The 23,087-nt window shown below is 40.2% G+C and overlaps 1 protein-coding gene across 3 annotated transcripts in view; it reads right to left on the bottom strand.

The window, feature by feature from the left end:
- Window positions 1-1,059: 1,059 nt before the first annotated feature.
- The window catches only part of arhgef3 (Rho guanine nucleotide exchange factor (GEF) 3), a 37,288-nt gene continuing 15,260 nt past the window's right edge, over window positions 1,060-23,087 (bottom strand). The window contains exons 1-10 of one of the 3 annotated variants that reach the window (XM_063473781.2): window positions 14,380-15,331; window positions 10,324-10,431; window positions 9,474-9,725; window positions 8,675-8,737; window positions 8,488-8,584; window positions 7,446-7,522; window positions 7,097-7,354; window positions 6,613-6,783; window positions 5,809-5,998; window positions 1,067-4,807 (exon numbers count right to left, since the gene is read on the bottom strand). In XM_063473781.2, the coding sequence (XP_063329851.1) occupies window positions 4,095-4,807; window positions 5,809-5,998; window positions 6,613-6,783; window positions 7,097-7,354; window positions 7,446-7,522; window positions 8,488-8,584; window positions 8,675-8,737; window positions 9,474-9,725; window positions 10,324-10,431; window positions 14,380-14,472 (2,022 nt within the window). In that variant the 5' untranslated portion in view covers window positions 14,473-15,331 and the 3' untranslated portion in view covers window positions 1,067-4,094. Of the gene's footprint in view, window positions 4,808-5,808; window positions 5,999-6,612; window positions 6,784-7,096; window positions 7,355-7,445; window positions 7,523-8,487; window positions 8,585-8,674; window positions 8,738-9,473; window positions 9,726-10,323; window positions 10,432-14,379; window positions 15,332-23,087 lie in introns of those variants that run through there. The other 2 variants (XM_063473779.1, XM_063473780.1) reach the window with 2 other exon arrangements.

Below are 23,087 nucleotides of genomic sequence, written 5' to 3'. Positions count from 1 at the left end.
TGATATGGACAAGTACTCCAGCCATCGAGGCAGCTCTGCAGCAGGGGGGCGAGCATAAACGGGACTGTTTCTGGTATGGCAGTTCATTTGAAATGCAAACAAGTTCAAGAAATACAAACAGACACACCAAATGTAGTTTAGCACACGGTGTCTCTTGCTTTCTAAAGATACAGTTTCTGTATTTTCCAGTCGGAAATAAATGTATATTTATAATAAACGTATTTTATAGTGAAAAAGAGCTGAGAGGAAAAACGTGAGTTTCGTTTTGAAATATGTCCAATGCGTCATTGTTATTTGAGCAGTCGTTTTATCTGTACATGATCTGATTATTTCATACTGAGAATATTTTTTTACAGCAAGTGAACGAAAATGATGTCATGCTATTCTGAGGTTGTAATGAGCACTGCACGGTTAACATTAATTCGCAGTAGTGGACTAAGCTGGAGTGTCTTAATGCATGCTCTGGAAGGAAATCCCACAATGTTCTAACATCTGTGAGAGAAATATTTCCCATCTAAGTGACTTTTTCAGTCTCAGCTGACTGCAGCTTTCCTATACCTTTGAAAAGTACTTTTGCATAATGTCCATTGACTAACAATAGGCTGTGAGCTCAGTTTCATGATCGTTAATATGCAAATTGCTATGACCATCGATCAATGTCCATGAGCAGTCATTCACAGAAAGCCGGGAAATGGCTGCAATTACAGCATTGTGGTGGAAGATGTACAAGCCCCCCTCACTGGTTCAGAGATGGGTTTTTACTTTTTACATAGATGGCTTTCTTTACTCCAGCGGTCCTCTCTGTCCAGGATGTGCACATTCTCATCACTGAAAAGGTGGTCAGTGGACTGTAGGTGTAAATAGACTGTGGAGCCTTGACCTGATGAGGAACTTGTTTGGGTTCCTTGATGTACACTGCTCAAAAACATGACAGGAACACTTTTTATTCATAGTATAGTGACAAGTCAATATAACTTCTTGGACATTGATCTGATAATTTAAGTAGCAGAGGGGTTGTTCATCAGTTTCAGCTGCTTTGGTGTTAATGAAATTACCAATAGGTAATTTTTTTTTTTAACTTACCCCTGGTTTGGAAGATTTGAAGGCAATCAGAATAGCTTGTTGTAACTGTAGCTTTTGTGCATTTGAGTGATTGCATTTCTGTGTGTGCAAGGCGATAGGGAATTCTTTTTAAACTAACAGTAACCATCCATCCAATGAAAGGCTTTCTATTAAAACAATTTATTGATGCTTTGTTCCTCACAATAATACTTCAACTTATAATCACCTTGTTCGTTTTTGCACAATAGTTAGTGTTCTCTGAGCAGAGATGTCCAAATCTTCTCTTATAAGGACTTTGCAAAAGTTTTGAGCCACCTCTCATTTCATTTACATTGTGCTCCCAATAAGTGAAAAATTAGTCCTTTTGGACAATTGCTGCTATTTCACTAATTTTCAGTCCAGTCCTTGTACCTGAACATTTTCAGAAGAATGTTTTTCTCTGTTTATTTAACCACTTCACATTGACCTATGAAACATTCAAGCACTAAAAATGCATCTAACTCAGTGTTGTCTACATATAACAAGTAAGCAGAAATACACCATTTGGTCCCTTTTTTTTTTTTTTGGCTTAATCTACAAAAATATGAGAATGGAGCAAAAAGCAGCCAACATCCAAAGGAGAGCTTTGAATTTCATTCAATAGGAATGGAAAACTATTCCTGAAGACTGCATAAAGAAATTATTAGAAAGCTTGCCTAAGAAAAAATAAAGGTGTTCATACCAAATATTGACTTTCCAGGGTTTTTTTTTTTTTTGCCTTATATTTCCATGTACGCTTCTACATGTTTGAATAAAGTGCTGCACCTATTTCCTATTTCCCTAGCAAGATATATAGAAAAATGAAGGGTGGTTCAAAGCTTTTACACAGTACTGTAATTCATTTTTAAAAATGGCAGCCTTAATTTAGTGTAAATGTCATTATTAGCATCTTCAGCCTTGCTAACATTGACGGAGCTGACAGCAATCATTCTGTGTGTAATATGTAAGCACGTATATAACAAACAGTAGCACTTGTTTGTTTTTTTTCCTTCATTCATATTACACAAATACTTCATATACATTCTTTATATACATACAGTACATGTACAACAGGCTCCTTCTTTAATACAGAGTTGAACACAGAGCATTTCACTTAGCAGCAGCTTCAGCTGCTACTTCAGTTTAACAAAATATTGTTGGGATACATGATAAAAACTGTAAATCTACAGAACACAGAAGATAAATAAAATCTGCTAACTCATTAAAAGTGAATGTACAGCTGAGTTCTCTCCAGTGTTTTCAGACATGCTTTAAAAAGTTTTTGAAACACAGCAGCAGAGGAGGAAGCGATCCCACATCTGACAAGAAAACTAAAACAGGAGATGAAAACCAAGTGACGCCCTGCAGAGCTGAAAAATGAAGCCGATGTACAAATGCCAATAACTGCAGTTCCTCTGATGGCCGCTTGGGGCTAGCTCCAAAAGGAAATCAATCCCCATAGACTCCCCATGCAAAAATGCCCAACTTTGCAGCAACCACATATTTACAGCCTGGTACAATTAATGTTCTGGCTTCATTGAATAGTTTCTTGCCCTCCATAACAACTCAACGGGGGGAGGGGGGGACTTTTGGGCTCAAAGTAGGGGATTTGTTGCTTTGCTTTTAAAGGAATTAACTAAGAATACTGTAATTTCCTGTTTGGTACAAACCATCCAAGACATCTCTGCTTTAGTTTTGGTGACTGAAATGATGGCATTCTGCAGACTTACTTACTACAGTCTGTGTCTCCACCAATCTATACAACAGAATTGGTATGTAAAATATAATAATGAGCAAAAATACATGAGATGATGGCACAATTAAGAGTGTTTTCACATTTCCCAGTTTCCTGTTTTTCACTACTGCTCACCTCACAGGACCAGTGAGGTGAGCAGTAGCCTATCCAGGAGAAGCCTGTCCAGGAGCAACCCCCATAAACCCAAACATAAGAGTGACCAAATAACTGACGATTTCTACAGTGAATGGAGACATACGTTTTGTTGTTATTCGGTGAAAGTAGTGTTCTCAGCCTCGTCACCACTATAAAGACTGTTGAGCTCTGCTGCTGGCAAGGGGTGGTTGGAACAGGATTTATTTCTTCAAAGGCGGGTCCAGTACAAAATGTGAGTTAATGTTAGCTATGATGGAGCCAGGGGGGAGCTGGAAAGGAAGCCCGTGAGGGAGGGCCTTTGAGCAGTCTTTTAGCAGTGTGTGCCTGGTGAGCAACTTCCACAGGGTGTGGTATCCAGTCCTCTTAACAACATCCATGGCTAACTGCAGTTAGGACACAGCAGATAGCAGCATGGGAGATGCTTACTTCCAATCCTCAGTCTTATGACCAACCTGTGCACACACCATTTAGCAACTGCTAACATCATTTCCTCTATTTCACTTTTTCAATTCTCCTTAAACAGTCAAAACTCTAAATTCACCAAGGTTTTTATAGGGAGTTTTATTTTGCATCCGTGGGTCAACCAGAGTGGGTGCAGCAGTGAGACTGTCCTGGGAGTACTTAACCTAAGGGAGAGGAGTGTCCCACTGCCTGCCTAACAGTGTTTTTACATTGCTAGGGAGTGACTGTTTACTCCGATGTGGAGAATAAGTGTGTATCCTCCTGACTCATATCCTTGAGATATGCTTATTTCTAAATGTGTAATGTTTGCTGTCATCTTATCTCTGTTCTCATCAGATACAGTGGCCAGTTGTCTTCTTTATTTAATGTTGTTTGAATCTTGTTTGAATTTGGCCTTTTCTGAGTCTTTATTTCATCTGGAGCACATTTTTGTTACTTCACCATATCTCCTGGACTTAACATCTTACATACATATCACAGTACAAGCATTTACCACCTTCAGCCTCAATTCTGAGCAGTATGTCTGTGAGCAGTGAGCACCGGTTGGTCTTCCCCCAAGAAGTTTGTTCATATACGTTTCATTTGGCTTTTTGTTAGTTACATCATTACTAAATACCACATTTGGTTGAGTTTAGTTCCAGTCCTGATACGTGCTGTCCTATCAGCACCTGTGGCACTGCAGTGAGTCCATCTCGCCAGTGTCCATACAATCCTCTCTTTCCTCTGCAGCACTGCTCCGCTCCTCCTCCATCACCTCATCCTCCACTTGTTTGGGAATAGAAGAGGAGAGGAGGGAAATGGAGACTGCATCTTCACATCTGCTGAGAGTCTGTCCCTCTTCATCCACCTTAAAGTCTGCAGTGGCTCCTGGTTCAGCTCCCATCTCCACACCAACACCCTGATTTCCCTCCATCTCCACACCTGTCTTCGCTTCACTGATCACAAGCTGTAGTGCTCTGTCCATCTCTGACTTGCCATGCAAACCCAAATCTGCCTCCATCTCCTTCCCCGTCATTGTCTCTTGAGTTAAACCCAGCCCATCTCCATCCCTCAGTCCAAGCTCTTGCTGTCCATGCAGACCTGCCTCTCCCTCCAAGCCCTGTCCTTTCACCCCCCACAGCCCTTTTTCATTCCCAGGCTCCGAGTCATTGCACAAACTCTGCCCTGTTTCAACAGGTGGCCCTGGTTGTTCATTGACCCCCGTCTCTGGACGTTGTCCCGTCTGTGGCAGCTGGTCTCCAGTCAGTGCTGCAGCTTCTTTGGCTTGTCTAATGCAGTTGATCCACTGCTGTTTGTTGAAGGCGTCACTAGCCTGAAAGCAGTGGCTCTGCAGTTGGCCTCCAGTACGGTATGAAACCCGGAAGAAGTTCTTTGCTGTGTGGAGGAGAAAATGAGGAAGAAGAAACAGGAGACAGAGGTGGTGAACATAAGCTGGAATTTGATAAAAATCCTATAATAAACAGAATAAACTGATATGTAAACATTGTTGCTAAATTATTATCAGAAATAAAAACAAAATCAAACAAATGACCAATAAAGGTGTATATTTACTAAAGCAAAAGTGAGCTGTGCACAACCTTTATAGCACAGCACAAAGTCTCTTAGTTTTCCTTGATATACCATATCATTAGATCACAACCTGAACATCATGGTTTGATGGTACGTCAATGCATCTATCATTTTTATCGTCACTACTAAGTTCAGAACCCTAACAATAACTTTAAACCTAAAAATTGGACTTAACTCCTAAACAGCCCTTTAAAAGCAGGCGAAACGGTAACGCAGGTCAAAAAATCCAACATAATACAAAATTTAATCACTCTGATTTTATACACCCACTGATTATCACATGGACAGCTCTACCAGCATGTTTTAATATAATTTAATGCATTTTTCTGTCTCTGGAGTCATTTGACAAATGACACACCTCTTATCAAAATTGTAACTTCGCGATTGTTTGCATGTGGCACATTCAGGGACACCCATAAAGTGTAGCTACAAAAAATAACCTGGACCACACCTTCCCAGAATGGGCAGTTTAAAAAATCTTGGAATCACTCATATAAATCTAGTGCTACAACAGGCTCCTCTGGTTTCAGTCACTACACTAGACATTCAGTCTTTTGGCTACAGGGACGTCCACTGTGTTCAGGACAAGATCATTGAGGTCCAACATTAAATACTTGCTTACAATCAGCATACTAGTTCATGTGGTGAGTGCGGAATATGACGCATTTCGTTTCTACCACACAGAACTACAAAAAACACTTTTGTAACCTTAACTTTGGTCACAAAGACATCCTCAGCATGCAGCACACCTGACACTGATTTAAATATCTGTGTTTGTAGTCTGTGAGATTTTGTCCAGTACTGACTTCGTTCATTGTTGCTGAAGGCCCCTCTGATGGATCCGCCTACTCTTATCTCTCCATCTGATAGGTCTTCCAAGTCCAGCTGACGAATGGGGATTGGCTGGCGGCAGAGCTGATAGCTGACTGGCTGGTCGTTTGACGACATGGATCTGGCGATGACCAGGACGTCCTGGAAAAGGAACACGTGGAGCTTCTAGAAAGAGAGAATCAGACAGAGTACAGGTTTTAATTTTTTCCTCTAGAGATACCAATAAAATATTTGGATGATATTTATGAGTGATTTTGGTCATAAAATGGTAATGTTATGAAAGTATTAGAAGCATTTCTGTATAGCATTAAAATTAATCAAATTAAGGAATCACCTTTAAAAACCTCACATATGTCATGAAAATTCATATAATGCATATCACTGATTTCAAGAGTAAGTTGAAAATAAACATGTTTTATTGATTGGATTTAATCAGTGTTGTTGTGAATATTTTAGCCATGGCAACAATCCTCTCTATGACATCATAAAGACCCAAGACTAAAAAACCCATCTGAAACTATGTTACGCCCCTCTGAACCCCCCTGCTGTATACCTTGCAGTGGGACTACAATAGGCTTCAGGCATGTCTTCATCAACACCTCATCAGGTGCAATTAAACAGCAGAGCAGCCTGAAGCCTGAGCTTCCCATTCACAAGGATTACTTTTACATACAACGATTTAAATATCTAAAACTTTGAGGTCCATTTTGACCTTTGGATAAATTAATGAATGGATAAATGGGGAAGGGAGGATGATAAAGTTGTAGAATTGTACTGACGAGTCCTCTGTTGTTCTTCAGCTCTCCATGGCAACTGAGGGTCTTGGAGCGGTCGATGAGTTCGTCCCTTTGTCCGTCCTCTGTGTACACCAGACGATCTTTGTAATATTGACACTCCGACTCTCCTGTCTGCCTGTTGATGTCCGCCACCACGCTTTGAACCATCAGCATCTGTGGGGCAGACACACAAACACACTGTTATCTCATCTGACATTTGTGGTCAGCTGATTTGATGGATGGTTGGGCAGTCATGGACTTCTACAGCTCTCAATCTTCTGCCAACATTGAAGAGGCAGCCAGGATTTTCTCTGTCTGCATCTTTGTCTATTGCCTTACTGTCCCTCGACTGTCTTTGGGATGAAGGTGCGTCTTGAGACATGTCTGCACTAAGCAAGTTTATGTAACAGTCATGAGTATTAGTCTTTTTAAAGGCTTTATCTGGTGACCCAAACTGATAAAGTATTGCAATCTTAGTTTTCCTCACCGCTTCGTCCAGGTGCTGTCGATCCGGGTGGTCGTTGGCTGTGTGCTTGAGGATCTCTCTGAGCAGCAGCGGGTATTTCACCAGCCGGCTGCGGGGGATGTCCAGGAAGTTCCACAGGTCCAGCTTCCTGCTAAAAGGTGACTGGAGACAACGCTGCAAGAAGTCCTGGACTCGCCGATCTTGCTTCTTCTGGTCCAACAAAGCCTTGGCTTTGACCTGGTTACTGCAGTATGGCGTGTAGGCAGAGAGGCAGGGCAGCTACAGCGACACAAAGACAAACACTCTGATAAATACTTGGTTAAGCGCTAATATATGGATTCTGCTGCCTGTTGGTTAGAAAAACACTCACCCAATCAGTTAAAATATCTCCTACATGTTCTGTGGACCCGTCAGGTTTTCTGGCATCTCGGAGGTGACTCAGCAAATCTGAGGTAAGACAGAAAAGTTAAAATTTATGAAAAGAGACGTCAGAGTGAGAATAATGGATGCTTTAAGGGCATCAAGTAATACCGAGAAAGGAAAACTCCACAAAATGAAATTTAGACTTAAACTCTAATATTGTAGAAGTGTAAATATGTGTCACGGGTCTGGGTCATTTTGACCCAGCTCTTTGAGTTATGTTTTGGTTTGTATTAAGGGTTATATTCTTTCAGGCTGTCTCTCTTTGTCAAGTCCGCGTCTTTGTAAATTGTTTCTTGTTTCCTGTTTTATTTTGATAGTCCCAGTCCTATGTCAGTGTATTCACTTTTACTTCCCCCTGTCTCGTTAGCCTTAATTTCTCCCAGCTGTGTCTCCCTCCTGTTTTCCATTTCCTGATTACTCCACTGTGTATTTAAGCCCTGTGTTTGCCTTTGTCATGTCGTACCCTCTGTAAGCTGTGTGTTCTGGCTCAAGCGCCTGTTCCATGTCAGTCCCTAGTTTCTCCATTCAGAGTTTTGTTTTGGTGAGTTTAATTTATTAAGAGTTTTTTCTGGCAATAAAGCTGCGTTTTGAGTTCCAGTCCTGTCTTTGAGAGTCCTGCATTTTGGGTCCTTTTTTCCTGCCTGCCTGCACACAGCCTAACATGACAATATGTAAATGTATATAAAGATTTATTGACCGAAAAGAAAAAAAAAAGAAAAAAAGAAAAACGTGGCCAGCCTAAATCACTAATTGTTTTACTTTAACTGCCACGACTCCTCCACCTGAACGCTAATGAGGCTCGGTTTAATTTTAGTTAAGAAAGCAATGAATTATCAAACATCCATTATAGATTGTTTTTATACACAGAGCATTAAGGTTGTTACATATATGTCATTCATCTGTATGGCTACATAAAGATCATGCAAATGACTGCAAAAGATTCTTGTGAAACGATAATGTAAATAATAGTAATTAAAATATTTTCCTACCTTCATGCAGAGGTATAAGTGATTCCAGAGTACCAAAGATCTGGTTCAGTTCTTGCTCGGTCATGATGGATAGCTTGAGCATTGGGTCGTGGTAGGCCTACAGCACACACATAAAAAAAACACAGGTGACTATACTGACACTGAAGGCAAGTTCTTCATTGAAATATAAATAAACAAGTTACTTCACCTTCTTGGCCAACTTCAGATCCTCCACCAAATCTTGCTCGCCCTGAGCCAGCTCAAATATAGCCTGCAAAGGAAGAACAATTACTCTGAGAACTCAATGCTACAGATTGACTTTAGTGTTAGTTTGGTTCAGTGGCTGAAAAATGAACATGCAGTTCCTGGAGTGGCCACTTGAGGCTGACTTAGAAAGTGAGTCAGCCCCATTGACTCCCATGTTAAAATGCCCAATTTACAGCAGAAACAAACATGTTTACAGTGTGGTATATAAACAGCTTTAGAATCTATGGATATTTCCCCCTTTATAACGGCTCTATGGTGAGGTTAGGTATGAGGCCCTTTAATTGACAGGAATGCCAACACAGCTGCAGTCAGCCGCTTTTTGAGTCAAACTGGACTCATTTCTGGTGTTGGTGCCTGTACAGCTGGTCCACGATGCTGTGCTTCATTTTGATGGGTGACATTCTCTTTTTTCTTTTTCTAGTTTTATCACTAATTAGCAGCTCTCTGTGTCAGGAGGTGATTAAATGTGGAGTCCAAAAACAAATGGGTGGCAACATTGGCTACTTCCATTTTTTATACATACAGTCTATTATCAGGCCAAAAAAGTTCATTCATCATTGTTGTTTGGCAGTGTTTCCACAATTTTGTTGTACATGTACAGTGACAAAAAGGAGCTATTCTATTCTGCTGATCATTCTTGAGACTATATTCTAGTATTTAAATTATAATAATGAAATGAAATAATGTACCTGAATACTTTGAAATAAGAAATAAACTGATAAAAATTCACTGATTTTCACCTCTTGTCGTTTTATCTCTTTGGGGCTCAGAGGTTGTGCCGCTCCCAGTCGGACGTCAAATGTCTCGCTCCACAGCTTGCTGTCCCGACGCTTGGAGGCCGGAGCAGCTGCAGTTGAAACCCTCGGGGCAGTCATGGAGGACGAAGGGTTTGAGAGTGTCGCTGAGATAACACGTGTCTTTGTTGTCGAGGAGGAAGGAGGAGGAGGAGCAGCTCTCTCTGCACGGCCCTCATTACGAAGACTGATGGTGCGCTGCAGAAACAGAAGATGGTTTAAATATATATTAGAACTTATTTCTGTTTGTTAAATTGTACTATTCTGTACCCTAAAACTTTTGTTGCCATCCCTGATTCTGGAAGTAAAAACTCATCAATCATCAATTTTCCCCATAAATGATATTATTAAATAATATTATTTGACTATAAAACAGTTTTTTGAATTATGACCTCCCTCCACTCCCTCAGCATAGGTGCCAGTATACTGTAATGTCACCTGCTATTGAAGTCAAGCTGAGTGTTTTGGGTGTTGCCATTTTTGTGTTTTGAAATCGGACAGGATCTGGCTGCACATTCATAAGGCGGCGATATCTTCAGAGATTTCTGTATAACCAGACGTCTTTTTGCCATTAGAAAGAATGCAGTTTTAAGGCACTTCCACACTCACTTCACTGCTATTTTCTACTCTAAACTGTAGTATTCATAGCTGCCCCCGCACGAGATCTCTGATCTAATTTCATCAAACCTGACAATGTCCTAATAATTAAAATGGGAAGCAGGATAAGAGCCACTCTCATTTCCCATCTTAAATAACCTAATACTAAAAAAAACTGAAGACGTGATTGTTGGTCTACCTGCAGTGTCTGGCCAATCCTCTTCAGCGGCGTTGTCTTGACGGGGGGCAGCAGGCTGGCCAGAGACGTTACCCGGGATAGAGGCTTACTGCGCTTGGTGCTGGGCTCCTGGAAGGGGTGAGCAGAGCCACATAGTTACATTATCTCACAAAATCAACACACCTGGGATACAAACGACTCAAAGGGTTAACAAGGACATCAATTAATCAACCAAACATCAATACCAGCAGACATTTTTCTTGTTTTATATCAGCCAGTCAGAGGTTTCTTTGTGTGCAAATGTTCTAGTTGATTGTGGGAAAGCCGACTCTGGTTTGTTGACATATTAAACAATAGCATGACTCAAAGTCTTTCCCTCAGTACCAGACTTTATCACACACGCAGTCATGTTTCACTAACTTATGTCACGCACACACTAAACAGGACTGTTGTTATGGTCACTGTGTGAGACTGGATGATCATGGAGACAAGAGGCTGTTGTGGTTTCATGTAAAACTTAAATTTTACATGGATTTTGCTTTAGCCAATTATTTTTATCACACTGAAATCCCTACAAATTCAAATTCAATTATTACGTGTAGCAGCTGATCTCAAAGCGAATGTGGACATTACATCCATGTTAGGTCTACATTATTGAGATTACATGTAGATTGTTGTTTGTAAATAAAAAAAATGAAAAACAATTTTTAGTGCAGTGACACTTTGGAATCAATGGAATAGGTTTTCATACATATCTTTAAATAAATTTTCATTGAAGAATGACACTAATAGTGCCTGTTATTGATTACTTTGCAAGCTGTATATTCGTTGATTAAGACAAAGACGAATATATGTATTTATTATTCAATTATTTGGTGTTTACAAACAGCCGTTTTTGCAATCTCGTTATATGCAGTGACATAATGAAGATAAAAAGAGTAAAATTATCACTTCATAATGATAAATGAACAAACATGTATGTGTTTTCATATGTGAGCAAAGTGAAAAGGCGCTGCAGGACTACCAAAAACCGCATTATAACCATCCCTTTATTAGGTTATTGGCTCAGATTTCTGGGGAAGTTCCCATGATTCACTGACCTTTTTTCCTCTACCTTCCTCTTTTCACTCCCCTTGTGTTTAAATCTTATTATTATCTTTTTCCCTTTATCCATCTCTTCCCTTTCCCTTCAAAACCCAACCCAACCTCTTTCGAGGTGGTAAAAAAATGGAATTAAAATGGTTTAAAATAAAATGTGATGGGCTGCTTTTCTTGTCATGATGCCTCCAAATTTCGACACCGCGTGGAGTGAAATTATTTAAAATTCAACTGCATTTGTTCTCTTTATTGGCTGAAAAAAGTACTCCTACAGGTACTTAAATGCATTGGAAAACTGCTGGAGAGGGCTAGATGCTGACAAAAAAACACCAATCCAAATCAGCAATGCAATATCTGTGATACAGGGACACAAAACAAACAACAACCATGTCGAGTCCTTCAATTGTTGGAGAGTTTTTAGTCTCATTCATCCCAAACAGTGTTTTATATGCTCAGAATAAACTTTACGGTCAAAATGCTTTTGCTTAATTTTAAGTTTTGATGAACATAATGGTTATTTAATGTTTATATTTACTGCAAATTAACTGGAAAAAGTCATCTTTGTGGCTGTATTTTGTTACAACAAACTGCCGAAAGTTGAGTGTAAAGCAGAATCAGCATCACAGCTCGTTTAATAACAATCCACACAGTTAATAATAATAAGCAAAGTTATCTACATAGGGATGTCACCCCAGCATTCATACTTTATGCTTAATGTTTTAAGTGTGGAAAATATCAGATTTAATGTATTTCAACATGTTAAATCTCCCAAAAATATTTTTCTATGGCACATGCATTGAGATGCAACCGCTCCATTTTCAGTTTTTGTCAGAAGCAGCAGCTTGACCCAAGCTGGATCTCGAAAATAAGATTTAATATGTTGCAAGTGGTAGCTGATTGTTTAATTAAAAATACATTTAAGCCTAAAAAGGCTTGTTAAAGACTAGGTACTATTTCAGTTGGTTATTTGTAGTCGTAGTAGTGAGTCTGATGGATCTGAGTCTGTAAACAGACAGACTCAAAGCCCTGATTAGGACGGTATCTTGTAAACAATAGGGACACCTGGTGTGCACCTGGAGTTTCTGCAGTGGAAAGGGTACATCTCTTAGTGTGAAACTGCCTCTGGGTTATCTGCACTGAATGGAGACTTACAGTAAATCAGCGTGTTTGTGTGTCTGTGTGTGTGCAGCTCTGCCCGGCAGCTCACTGTCAGCTGACCTACTGGAACACAGGAACCATCAGCTCTCACAGTCAGGAACCAGCTGCCTAAAAATAAACCAACTTCTGAGATAATTTTCTTTTTTCCTTCACCTTTCGATTTAAGTTCACCCCCCAAATCTGGAAATAGAATTTCCACAGTTTTCAGCAACTTCTCAAAAAATGATGAGTCAGTGATGAGTCTCTAAAATACACAGTCAAATCACATGGAAATAAAGTCAGTGTCATTTCCTGGTGAAAGTTATCAGCGTAGATGCATTGCAGCTGTTTTTTTTGTTTGTTTGTTTTGTTTTGTTTTGTTTTGTTACAGATTTCGGGTTCAGTTTGGATCATAAACTATCTGCTTATTTGCTTCATGCTCAAGAACTTTCCATTGGACAAACTGTAATGGGTTTTCTGTGGATGATGGTGCTTCAGCTGATTCGAACTGACAGCAATCAATTCAATACAGCTCGTCAGCAACTGGCTGGTTATTTAATTACAGCAAGTTCACAGCAGGTTGACTCCGGTCTGCAGTTTGAATCATTGAACTGCAACGTTTGTTCAGTCGTTTGATATAAAGTCCATTGTAAATTAAACGACTAAACAAACGTTGCAGTTCAGGGATTCAAATTGCATTTTTATAGGTCTTTAGTGATACCTAGCATGGCCCCAGACTTTCAGGAAATTAAAATTACTAAAAAGAACATTTTTGAGGTGTTGGTCATCATAGTTTCACTTCTCGTTTCTTGTTCAGTCTTTTTAGTTTAAAGTAAATGACATTAAATGTAACTAGTTGTGCTGATTTTGATATTAGTTTGTTGAATTAGACCATATAACATCAGATTAGATCACATTTGATTGATTCACATCAGTCATGTAATAGAGTAAAGTAGGCCCAATCAGATTACATCATATAAAACCAGAATACAAGTTACTAGATCAGATTCTGTATATTTCTAATTAATTACTGTACAGATAAGTACATATGTGAATATAAATAAAGTGATAAATACATCATATTTAACATATACTGTGTTGATAAGAAAACTGATGTCACCTATTGGTTGGGGGGAGGGGGAGGGGGGGGGGGGAGAGACTATATGTGAGCATGTCTGGTAATAAATTAGACTGGTTAGTATGAAAGTGAAGGTGTTTCAAAAACACAGACACCTGGTAACTACCGCAAAGTAACACATGAATAAAACACTGTGTTAATGCAATCAACTCCACATCAAACCCTATTATTTTATCATTATTGTACCATCAGATATTCAATGCACTCAAATAAGCAACAGCTCAAACAAGGTTAAAGCGCCCTGTTCATTGACTTCGGTTAGAGGAGATGAGGCCTAGCAGCGAGCTATGGTAACTTAATACCATTAGAAAAACGTAAATGGTCTAGTTTAAAAAATTAACCCCCTGTGCAGTGCGTGAAGGTGGAAATGACGTAAAATGTCTTTTATGCTGGGCTTATTTTCTTTATGTTTATTTCTGCTGTAACGTTGGGACTCTAATATGACAGTCTATGGGGATTAACTCAGTTTGAAGTCAGCCTCAAGTGGCCAATAGAGGAACTGCAGTTTTGTCACCAGCTTCATTGCCAAGATTTTTTTCATTTGTGAAAATTACAAATGCTAAATGCTACCAAATCAAGAAAAAATTAATACATTTGACTGATGAAAACAAAACACACACAAACAAAAGAATCTAATTTATCTCACAAAATTAACACAACTGAATCCAATCAGGCTGCACAGAAGAGTAAATGTTTCATCTTACCTCAACCTCTTTTCCCATGCTGCTGTTTGCCACTGAGCATCCAGAGTTAAACCGCTGTACCAGCAGGCTAAGGGGCCCCTGCCCCGCCACCATACTGCTCACCCCAAAGCCAAGCACACAATCTGGACTATTCCCAGTACCAAGAGAGCGTCCATAAAGATTTTCAGACTGGTAGAAAACAGCAGAGGGTCCAGAGTGACACTAAAGAGAGTTTGGTACTGTTTTCTAGTATAGACACAAAGTCCAGGAACAATTCAGCTTGCTGTTCTAGCACTGAAGCAATGACTGATACAAGCTGGGAAACCAGAAAGAAAGTGCTATCAGTGGAGTTCCAAGCACAATTCTGGTGGTGGCACAGGTACAGAAAGACAAGGATAGTCCCCTTAAAACCCCTGGTAATAGTAGCCGTTCAACTAAAAGCCTAATAGCTGTAAAGTAGCCTCAAAGAGTTGACGTAACAGCTCTAAAAAGGCCTGGTGCCACAAGAGTACTGCCAGAGGCAAAATATCCAGTCAGACTCGGTGCTGGCAGTGTTCATAAAGACAAGTTGGCTTTGACCAGAGCTTTTAAACACACCGCTCCGGGAGGGCTTGAGGTTGAGAGCCGAACCATCAGACCCCAAACAAAAGAGTTCAAAAAGAGGCTGGATTTAGTTCTGTTCCCAGAAAATCATACAGGAAAAGTTTAGTCTGCAGTTTAGACCGTGTAGAGCTCTGAATCGTGTAATCCTCTCAGCGGTAGCTGTTCACTCGTCCGCCTTCTCACTCTCTCTGCAGCTAATGCTCTCTCTTTCTCTCTCTCTGTCACTGGCTCACTTATTCAGTGGCGCTCTCACCCAGTCACTTAAAACTTTACTTCCTTCCTTTCTTTATTCTGTACTTTTTCATTTCTCTGCCTGTCCCTTTCCTGTACTGTTATATATATGTATACAGTTTCCATTGTCAACAAATCCCAAGAAATGACCAACAACAACAATGATGAAGTCATCCTCATAAGTACTGTGTGCATCCACACCCTGATATATCTGATTCCTTTGTGTCATAGAGCTCTACTGTGGCCCAGAAACTAGAACGTATTAATAGGCCACATTTGTACACAGTTATTTAAAGAAAAACCCAAACTAATACCCCATTTCTTCCTTAAAAATTAAACTCTAGATATTCGGATATTGAACCAATTGTCTCAGTGCCACAGACACATTAGGCAATCAGAAATAAAGTTAAAAGAGCTGGTAGAAGATTTAAAAATATGAAAACATATAATATGAATCCTACAGATAAGACATTTTGTAAATGCACTTAAGAAAATGTATATTGTTTTTCTTGTGTGTATTTAAAATGTGTCATTCCCTGAAAATGTTTTATGCCAGAAATAAAAAGTAAATCTACCTTTAATGTGAAAGAAATGATAATGTAAATTGTATAAGGTTAATATTTATATTATTACTCACATTATCTTTACTCAGTTTATTATTATGTATTTCGATAATCTGGACAAACGTAAATTATGAAATCCCTGACTGGAACTGCTGGTGGTTCTGGGAAGTCCTCATCAGTCAATGCCAGTCCGAAGTATAATTAATAAACAGAGAGGCCTGCAGCCAAAGCTGTGTCCTGGTTTTAAATTCTGAGTCAATGTGTTTATTCAGCCCCACTGTGTACCCACTGTGTATCTGCTCAGTACCCATCTGAAAGATGGGTACTGAGCAGATACATAATCTCTCCAGAGTGTCTTGTGTGTCCTGTGTGGACATGCCTAAAACACCTCACTGAGGAGGCATCCTGAAAGAATCCATCTGATTCTCAAACCACCATATCTGGCTCTTTTTAATGTGGAGGAGTAGCAGCTCTACTCTGAGCCCCTCCTAAAACAAAGAGCTCCTCCTGTCTCTAAGGCTGAACTCTGTTCAGAGGAAGCTTATTCTTTCTGACGCTTGTGTCTGTGACATTATTCTTTTAGTCTCTACCTACATCTCATCACCATACCATACATGCGGATAGGAATATAGTAAATCATCCAGTAAATCAACAGCTTAACCTTCACAATCAGCTCTTTCGTCGCCACAACAGATCAGTGCAGTGTCTTCATCACTGCTGATGAAGACACTGCACTGGGGTCAACACATCAGTCCATCTCCTCCTCTACTCCACTCTCACTTTTATGAAAAAGTCTCTTTTAATTGTACTGCTTCACTTGATGTTACAAAGAGGATCTTCATCAAGCTTTTCCAGTACTTAATGAAGAGCTGGGACATCCATCGTTTACTAAAGCATGTTAATGAGCTATATATGTTTATACATCAGCTTGGCTGACCTGATTTGACCAGATTTGGGTACATTAGGACCCTTGTTATAATCACGGTACATTGAAATTCCAAAAAAAAAGTAGCTTTTTCCTGTCTCAGCTGAAAGCAACAAGATATCAGAAAAAGATTGCATCATTCACAGAAGTGTTTTCATTGTTTCCTTTAAAAGCTATGACCGGTATCAGAGTCAGAGCAGCAGCGTTGGCCTCCGACACCTCACAGTCTGCTAACAAAAGCTGCTCCCTGTGACTAAGTCCTATTGTCTGTTATTGGGAGGCTTCGTTCGTAGACGCCTAGGGAGGAACTCAAATCAGCCTCATTCGATCTGTACTGTGACACATCGACTGCGTCTTTAAACCTTACAGGGATGTGGTGAAGCATTTACAGATGGAAACGCACACTCTTTTTGAATGATAAAGATTTGAAAACATCGATCAATTATTAACATCTCCTAAAACTAATAAAAAAAACATGAAGAATACAGTAGATGGTACTCCACGTATGTGCATATTTCAATCAACATGCACATTTGGACAAGGAAACATTACAATCTTGTGCAACTTTCTTTCCTGTTTCTGCAGTAGAAACCCATCAGATTTAACCCTCAAACCTCCAAGATAAATGACAGACTGGGGAATACTAACGGTCCTGTTTCTGTTTATCACAAACCTTACAATGTAGTGATTTAAAGTGGGAAACCTATAATGTTAAAAACCCCACAGATTTCCACAGATTTTTTCCATTGTCCAGTTCCGGAAACCTATTACCTGAAAAGTGGCTGTACAAGAATTTAAGTGGTGAAACACGTATATCTAAACCAGTGTTTCCCAACCTTTTGGAGCCACGGCACATATTTCACATTAGAAAAATCACACGGCACACCACCAAACAAAAATGTCACAAAAAGCAAATTGATAATTTTTCCCTGTACACATGGCATAGCGGAATTTGGTTCAGTTTGTCCCTAGTATACCTTTTTTGCTTTCTTCTGACCACTACCCATGCACTACTAGTACTAGCACTGCTCATGCTAGGGCCTTCATCTGGGTCAGAATGTTCTCCAGGACCCTACTTTTTCTTTTCAAACATTTATCTATTACTATTACGCACTGCGCCGTCTCACAGCAAAATAATGAATATTTAAAATTTTAAAACAGCATTTAAGGAACACAACATATAGTACAACATTTACATTCAATACATAAAAGTAGGAAGAAGCACAACATGAAAAAAGTACCAGTACATTAAAACTTTCCAGTATTCCAATATTGGTCCATCCATGCTTTCATCCAGTCATGCTGAGGATGGGGTGTCATGTACTGATGAGGGGTCTTTTTTTAACCATTATTTGTAATTACGACTAAAAATATCTTTGACGGAAAGCTTGGGATGCTGTTTTATTGTAGTCAGAAAGACGATGTGTATAAAATGTAAACAGATAAACGTCCCTCACATTTTTAATCCACAGTTACTATACCACATCAATAACTGCTCAATAGTGAATGCCTGTTTTAATTAACAAGTTAAAAAAAAATCTATAAGAAAATCCAATGCCAAACAGAAACTTCCACAGTAAATGTATTATAACTATAAATGACAGCATCACCCCTTTAACAACTAATTTACATCTAGAGCAGCGTTTTTCACAAATAAAATAAAATTAATGGCAATAGCAAATAATTCCAGTTGAATATTTTAGGTTTAAACAAAGATATTCAATGTCTCTGAGAGGGAAAATCTGATTAGTCATGGTTAAATTATTATTATTATTATTATTATTATTATTATTAATAATCAAAATATAGTGCCACATTAATTATTAATAAAGGAATAAATATTTACTTTAATGTCTGTTTACATCAATTACACTTCAGTGCTTTTAATCCTGTTTGGGGTTTTTAAAAAAATATTTTTTACTTTTTGTGAATTTTTCACAGTACTTACCTTTTGTATTAAAAAAAAAAAGGTCTGCATATTTTTTATTTAAGTTTATTTAAGTTTTTATTTTATTTTGTAATTATGCAGTCAGAAGTAGTCAAATTTTATTAAATCTTAAAAGTTTTAAATGCATTTGTGAGTATGTGGGCTGTACCAATCAATTCAGGTAAAAATATTTAAAAACTGTCCTAAAATAAATAGATGTTATAAAGTTATTAATCTGCAGTAAATGTTTCCTAAACGGATGAACCGATAAAATATAATAATTCCCAGTTAACAAATCTTTACTGATCTCCACTCTGAAAACAGACAGTTGCTCAGGAGGGTTAAATTATTGATGTAAAGCACGTTTTCCGGTGGTCCTTACACGTGTCTTTTAAATCAGATAAAGTGGTCTCTGGGTCCTGGAGTTTGAGTAAGAAAACAATACAAGTGTGTGTGATTCACTGAGCGACAGCACAGAAACAATAGAGTGTAATTCATTCCAGCTTCAGTATCTGCCAGCGCCGGTTTGAACAAAGTAAGACTGATGGTGTGTTTGGGTCTGTTTGTCCCCCTGGAGCCGCTGGAGTGTGCTGAACAGGCTGGACATCCTGTGTTAGACCGAGCAGAGGAGGAAACGCCCAGGAAGGAACAGGCTCCTGGCAGAAGGCTAAAAATACAGGAGGAGGGGCCCAACATAAGGGCCGGGGGCCCCCAAGGGCCTGCAGTCAGTGTACAAAGTTCTGTACTTTCCCTGCAATATTTCTTTCACCGTCATAATTATTACTCAAATACAAATAAAAATCTGCTCAAGAAACCCCGTTAATTTGTCTTCTCCTCTGTAAATGAATTTAGTTTTTAGGTTACCTATCAGCCCCCCAGCAAACCTGAATTGGACAGAGGGGATGCTCTAAGAGGAACATTTTTCTTTTCAGAGTTTATACAAGTGCAATAAAATTTCTGATGAGAAAAATATATGTTAAAAGCAGGAAAATATTTTTAATTTCTGTTTTTCTGTGGTCTCTGGAATAAACACTGTATCACCATATCATCTCCAACTGGTTGTGGCAGAAAGCCTGAGCCTGAGGTTTCGTCCTATTAAAAGGGAGTTTTTCCTTCCCACTGTCACCAAGTGCGTGCTCAAAGGTGGTCATTTGATTGTTTGAGTTTTCTCTATATAATTGTTGGGTCTCTAACTTACAATCTTAAGGGCGTTGAGGTGACTGCTGTTGTGATTTGGTTTTAAGAAACTTAATTGAATATTACGTTTTTATAGATATAATTACTTTCCCACAGTGTGTACTGAAGGTTTTGTGGTTTAATACTTACAGATACAGATTTCCAGCTGTATTTCTTATATTACCTAAATAAATATTACCTAAATAAATATTTTAATAGGTTTGATCAACCACCCACCCCTCCCACAGCATCGTCCCCCCTGCTGCAATCTCCTTCATCTTCAGGGACTGCCTGTCCTTCATCTCAGGACTTCACACCTCTCAGTTTCACACCTCCCAGCTCCCAGTCATTACACCCACCCCCGGCTTCTGTGGACTCCAACATACACACCCCTCCCCCAAAACCCCCTCTCTCTATCTCAGCACTTCAAGTGAGGAACGAGCTTCACAAGATCAAGGTGCGGAAGGCTGCAGGTCCAGATGGCGTCAGCTCCAGGCTCCTGAGGTGCTGCGCAGATGAACTGTGTGGCATCCTAGGTTATCTGTTCAACCTGAGCCTGTCACTGGGGAAAGTACCACAGCTGTGGAAGACCTCCTGTGTGGTACCGGTACCAAAGACCTCCCATCCCAAGGACCTCAGCAGCTACAGGCCGGTAGCCCTCACATCGCATCTGATGAAGACCCTTGAGAGGTTGGTTCTAAACCATCTGCGCCCCCTGGTGAGGTCTTCATTGGATCCGCTGCAGTTTGCTTACCAGCCTGGCATTGGGGTGGAGGACGCCATCATCTACCTCCTGCACCGAGCTCTGACTCACCTGGAGAAGCCTGGAAGCACTGTGAGGATCATGTTCTTTGATTTCTCCAGTGCTTTCAACACCATCCAGCCACGACTTCTGAGGGACAAGCTGGAGCTATCGGGAGTGGACCACCACATGTCCCAGTGGATACTGGACTACCTCACAGAACGTCCACAGTATGTGAGGTCACAGGGCTGTGTCTCTGACACGCTGGTCTGCAGTACGGGGGCCCCACAGGGAACTGTGTTGGCACCATTCCTCTTCACCCTCTACACTGCAGACTTCTCCATCAACTCCCCACGCTGCCACCTACAGAAGTTCTCTGACGACTCTGCCATAGTCGGCCTCATCACAGGTGAGGACGACTCAGAGTACAGACAGTGGACTCTGGACTTTGTGGACTGGTGTCAGCAGAACCAGCTGCTGATCAACGCCGGGAAAACCAAGGAGTTGGTGGTGGACTTCCGGAGACGCAGACCCACCACACTGACACCGGTGAACATCCAGGGAGTGGACATTGAGATAGTGGACTCGTATAGGTACCTGGGTGTTCACCTGAATAATAAACTGGACTGGAGCCACAACACTGATGCTCTTTACAGGAAGGGTCAGAGCAGACTCTACCTGCTGAGGCGGCTGAGGTCATTTGGAGTCCAGGGAGCGCTTTTAAAGACCTTCTATGACTCTGTGGTGGCATCTGTCATTTTTTACAGTGTTGTATGTTGGAGCAGCGGTTTGTCGGCAGCTGAAAGGAAGAGGTTGAATAAACTCATCAGGAAGGCCAGCTCTGTTCTGGGATGCACCCTGGACCCAGTGCAGGTGGTGGGAGACAGAAGGACTCTGGCCAAAATAACATCTCTGATGGACAGAGTCTCCCACCCCATGAATGTAAATGTTGCTGAACTGCAGAGCTCCTTCAGTGACAGACTGCTGCATCCTAGATGCATGAAGGAGCGTTTCCGCAGGTCCTTCCTCCCTGCAGCTGTCAGACTGTACAATCAGAACTGCTCCCAACAAACATAGATGTTTACATCAGCACTGTAACTGCAATAAGTTAATTAACCGAGTTCCACTACAACCTGGTTTGCCTCTTATCTGTAGTTATTTTTATTTAATTTAATAACTGTACAATACTCTGTATATAGTAACCATTGTCCTTAATGTAAATATTTAAGAAAAATTGTGTATGTTTCTGTTCTGTGTCCTGTGTACTGTTTGTTTGTATATGTGTCTTTTTGCTGCTGTTACAACCAAATTTCCCCCTTGTGGGACAATTAAAGGATTATTCTATTCTATTCTATTCTATTTTATTCTCTTATATAGGGATGCATGTCATAGAACTCCTATAATTTTACAGAGGCATTAAACGTTCTATTTTAATTAAGTAATCAGCTTAAGAGGGGTGACCAATAAGAAGAAAGTTAGTGTAAAGAGGAGGAGCTAAACTGTCACTGTTGCAGACAGTTAATGAATTGAGCCCAATGTAAGATAAATGAGGATTATTTTCAAACCGTAAACAAGCCAAGCTACTCTGGTAGAATGTGAGATAAAATGTATGAGATACTCTTTGTCTCAGAGACTGCGGCTGATTTCAATGACTGCCAGAAACTACTCACCAACCGGTGGCCAGTGGTTTCTGGCAGCCACTGAAATCAGCTACAAAGATGGTGCTGCATCAAAAACGTTCTTGTGAATATGTCTGTGAAGGTTCTCAGTCATCCAGGTCATTGTAGTCAAAGGAGTTTGCAAAGAAAAGCGTCTGGACTTCTTTAAGTTGCTTGAAGACGTTTCACCTCTCATCCGAGAAGCTTCTTCAGTTCTAAGTTCAAATGGCCGAGAGTCCCAGATTTAAACCAAGTAAGTAGTTCTTGTGAATACTTCAGTCGCTAGCAGATTGTGGCTGTTATGTAGTTTTCATGGAAGATCCGTGGGCGACCGTGGTTCAGGGGGTTGGGAAGCTCATCTGTAACCGGACGGTTGCCGGTTCGATCCCCCAGCTCTTTCTGTCCTGGTCGTTGTGTCCTTGGGCAAGACACTTTACCCTACCGTCTACCGGTGTTGGCCAGAGGGGCCGATGGCGTGATATGGCAGCCTCGCTTCTGTCAGTCTGCCCCAGGGCAGCTGTGGCTACAACTATGGTTTGCCTGCACCAGTGTGTGAATGTGAGAGTGAATGAATAGTGAAATTGTAAAGCGCTTTGGGTGCCTAGAAAAGTGCTTTATAAAAGTGCCTAAAAGTGCTTTATAAATGCATTATTATTAACCACTTAAGCCCCAACGCCCCCTGATACGGGGGCAAACAGCAGGAGATCAGGTAGGCTTAGAGGTTAAGATGCTGATGTTTTTCTACAAACACGAGCAAACTCCAGGCCAAGTGGCAGTGAAACTCAAAAAAGGTAATCTCTGCAGTCAACGTATTTCAAAAGGCACAGCTTGAACTTTGAAGGCAAACATTGCCAGTTTCTGGCCTGTGTCACACTTGTCACAGTTTCACTACAGCTAGTCTCTT

Source organism: Pelmatolapia mariae, linkage group LG5 (genome assembly GCF_036321145.2).
Source record: "Pelmatolapia mariae isolate MD_Pm_ZW linkage group LG5, Pm_UMD_F_2, whole genome shotgun sequence".
Taxonomy (NCBI): domain Eukaryota; kingdom Metazoa; phylum Chordata; class Actinopteri; order Cichliformes; family Cichlidae; genus Pelmatolapia; species Pelmatolapia mariae.
Note: the sequence above shows the minus strand (reverse complement) of the source record. Positions and strands in the feature narration are given on the sequence as shown.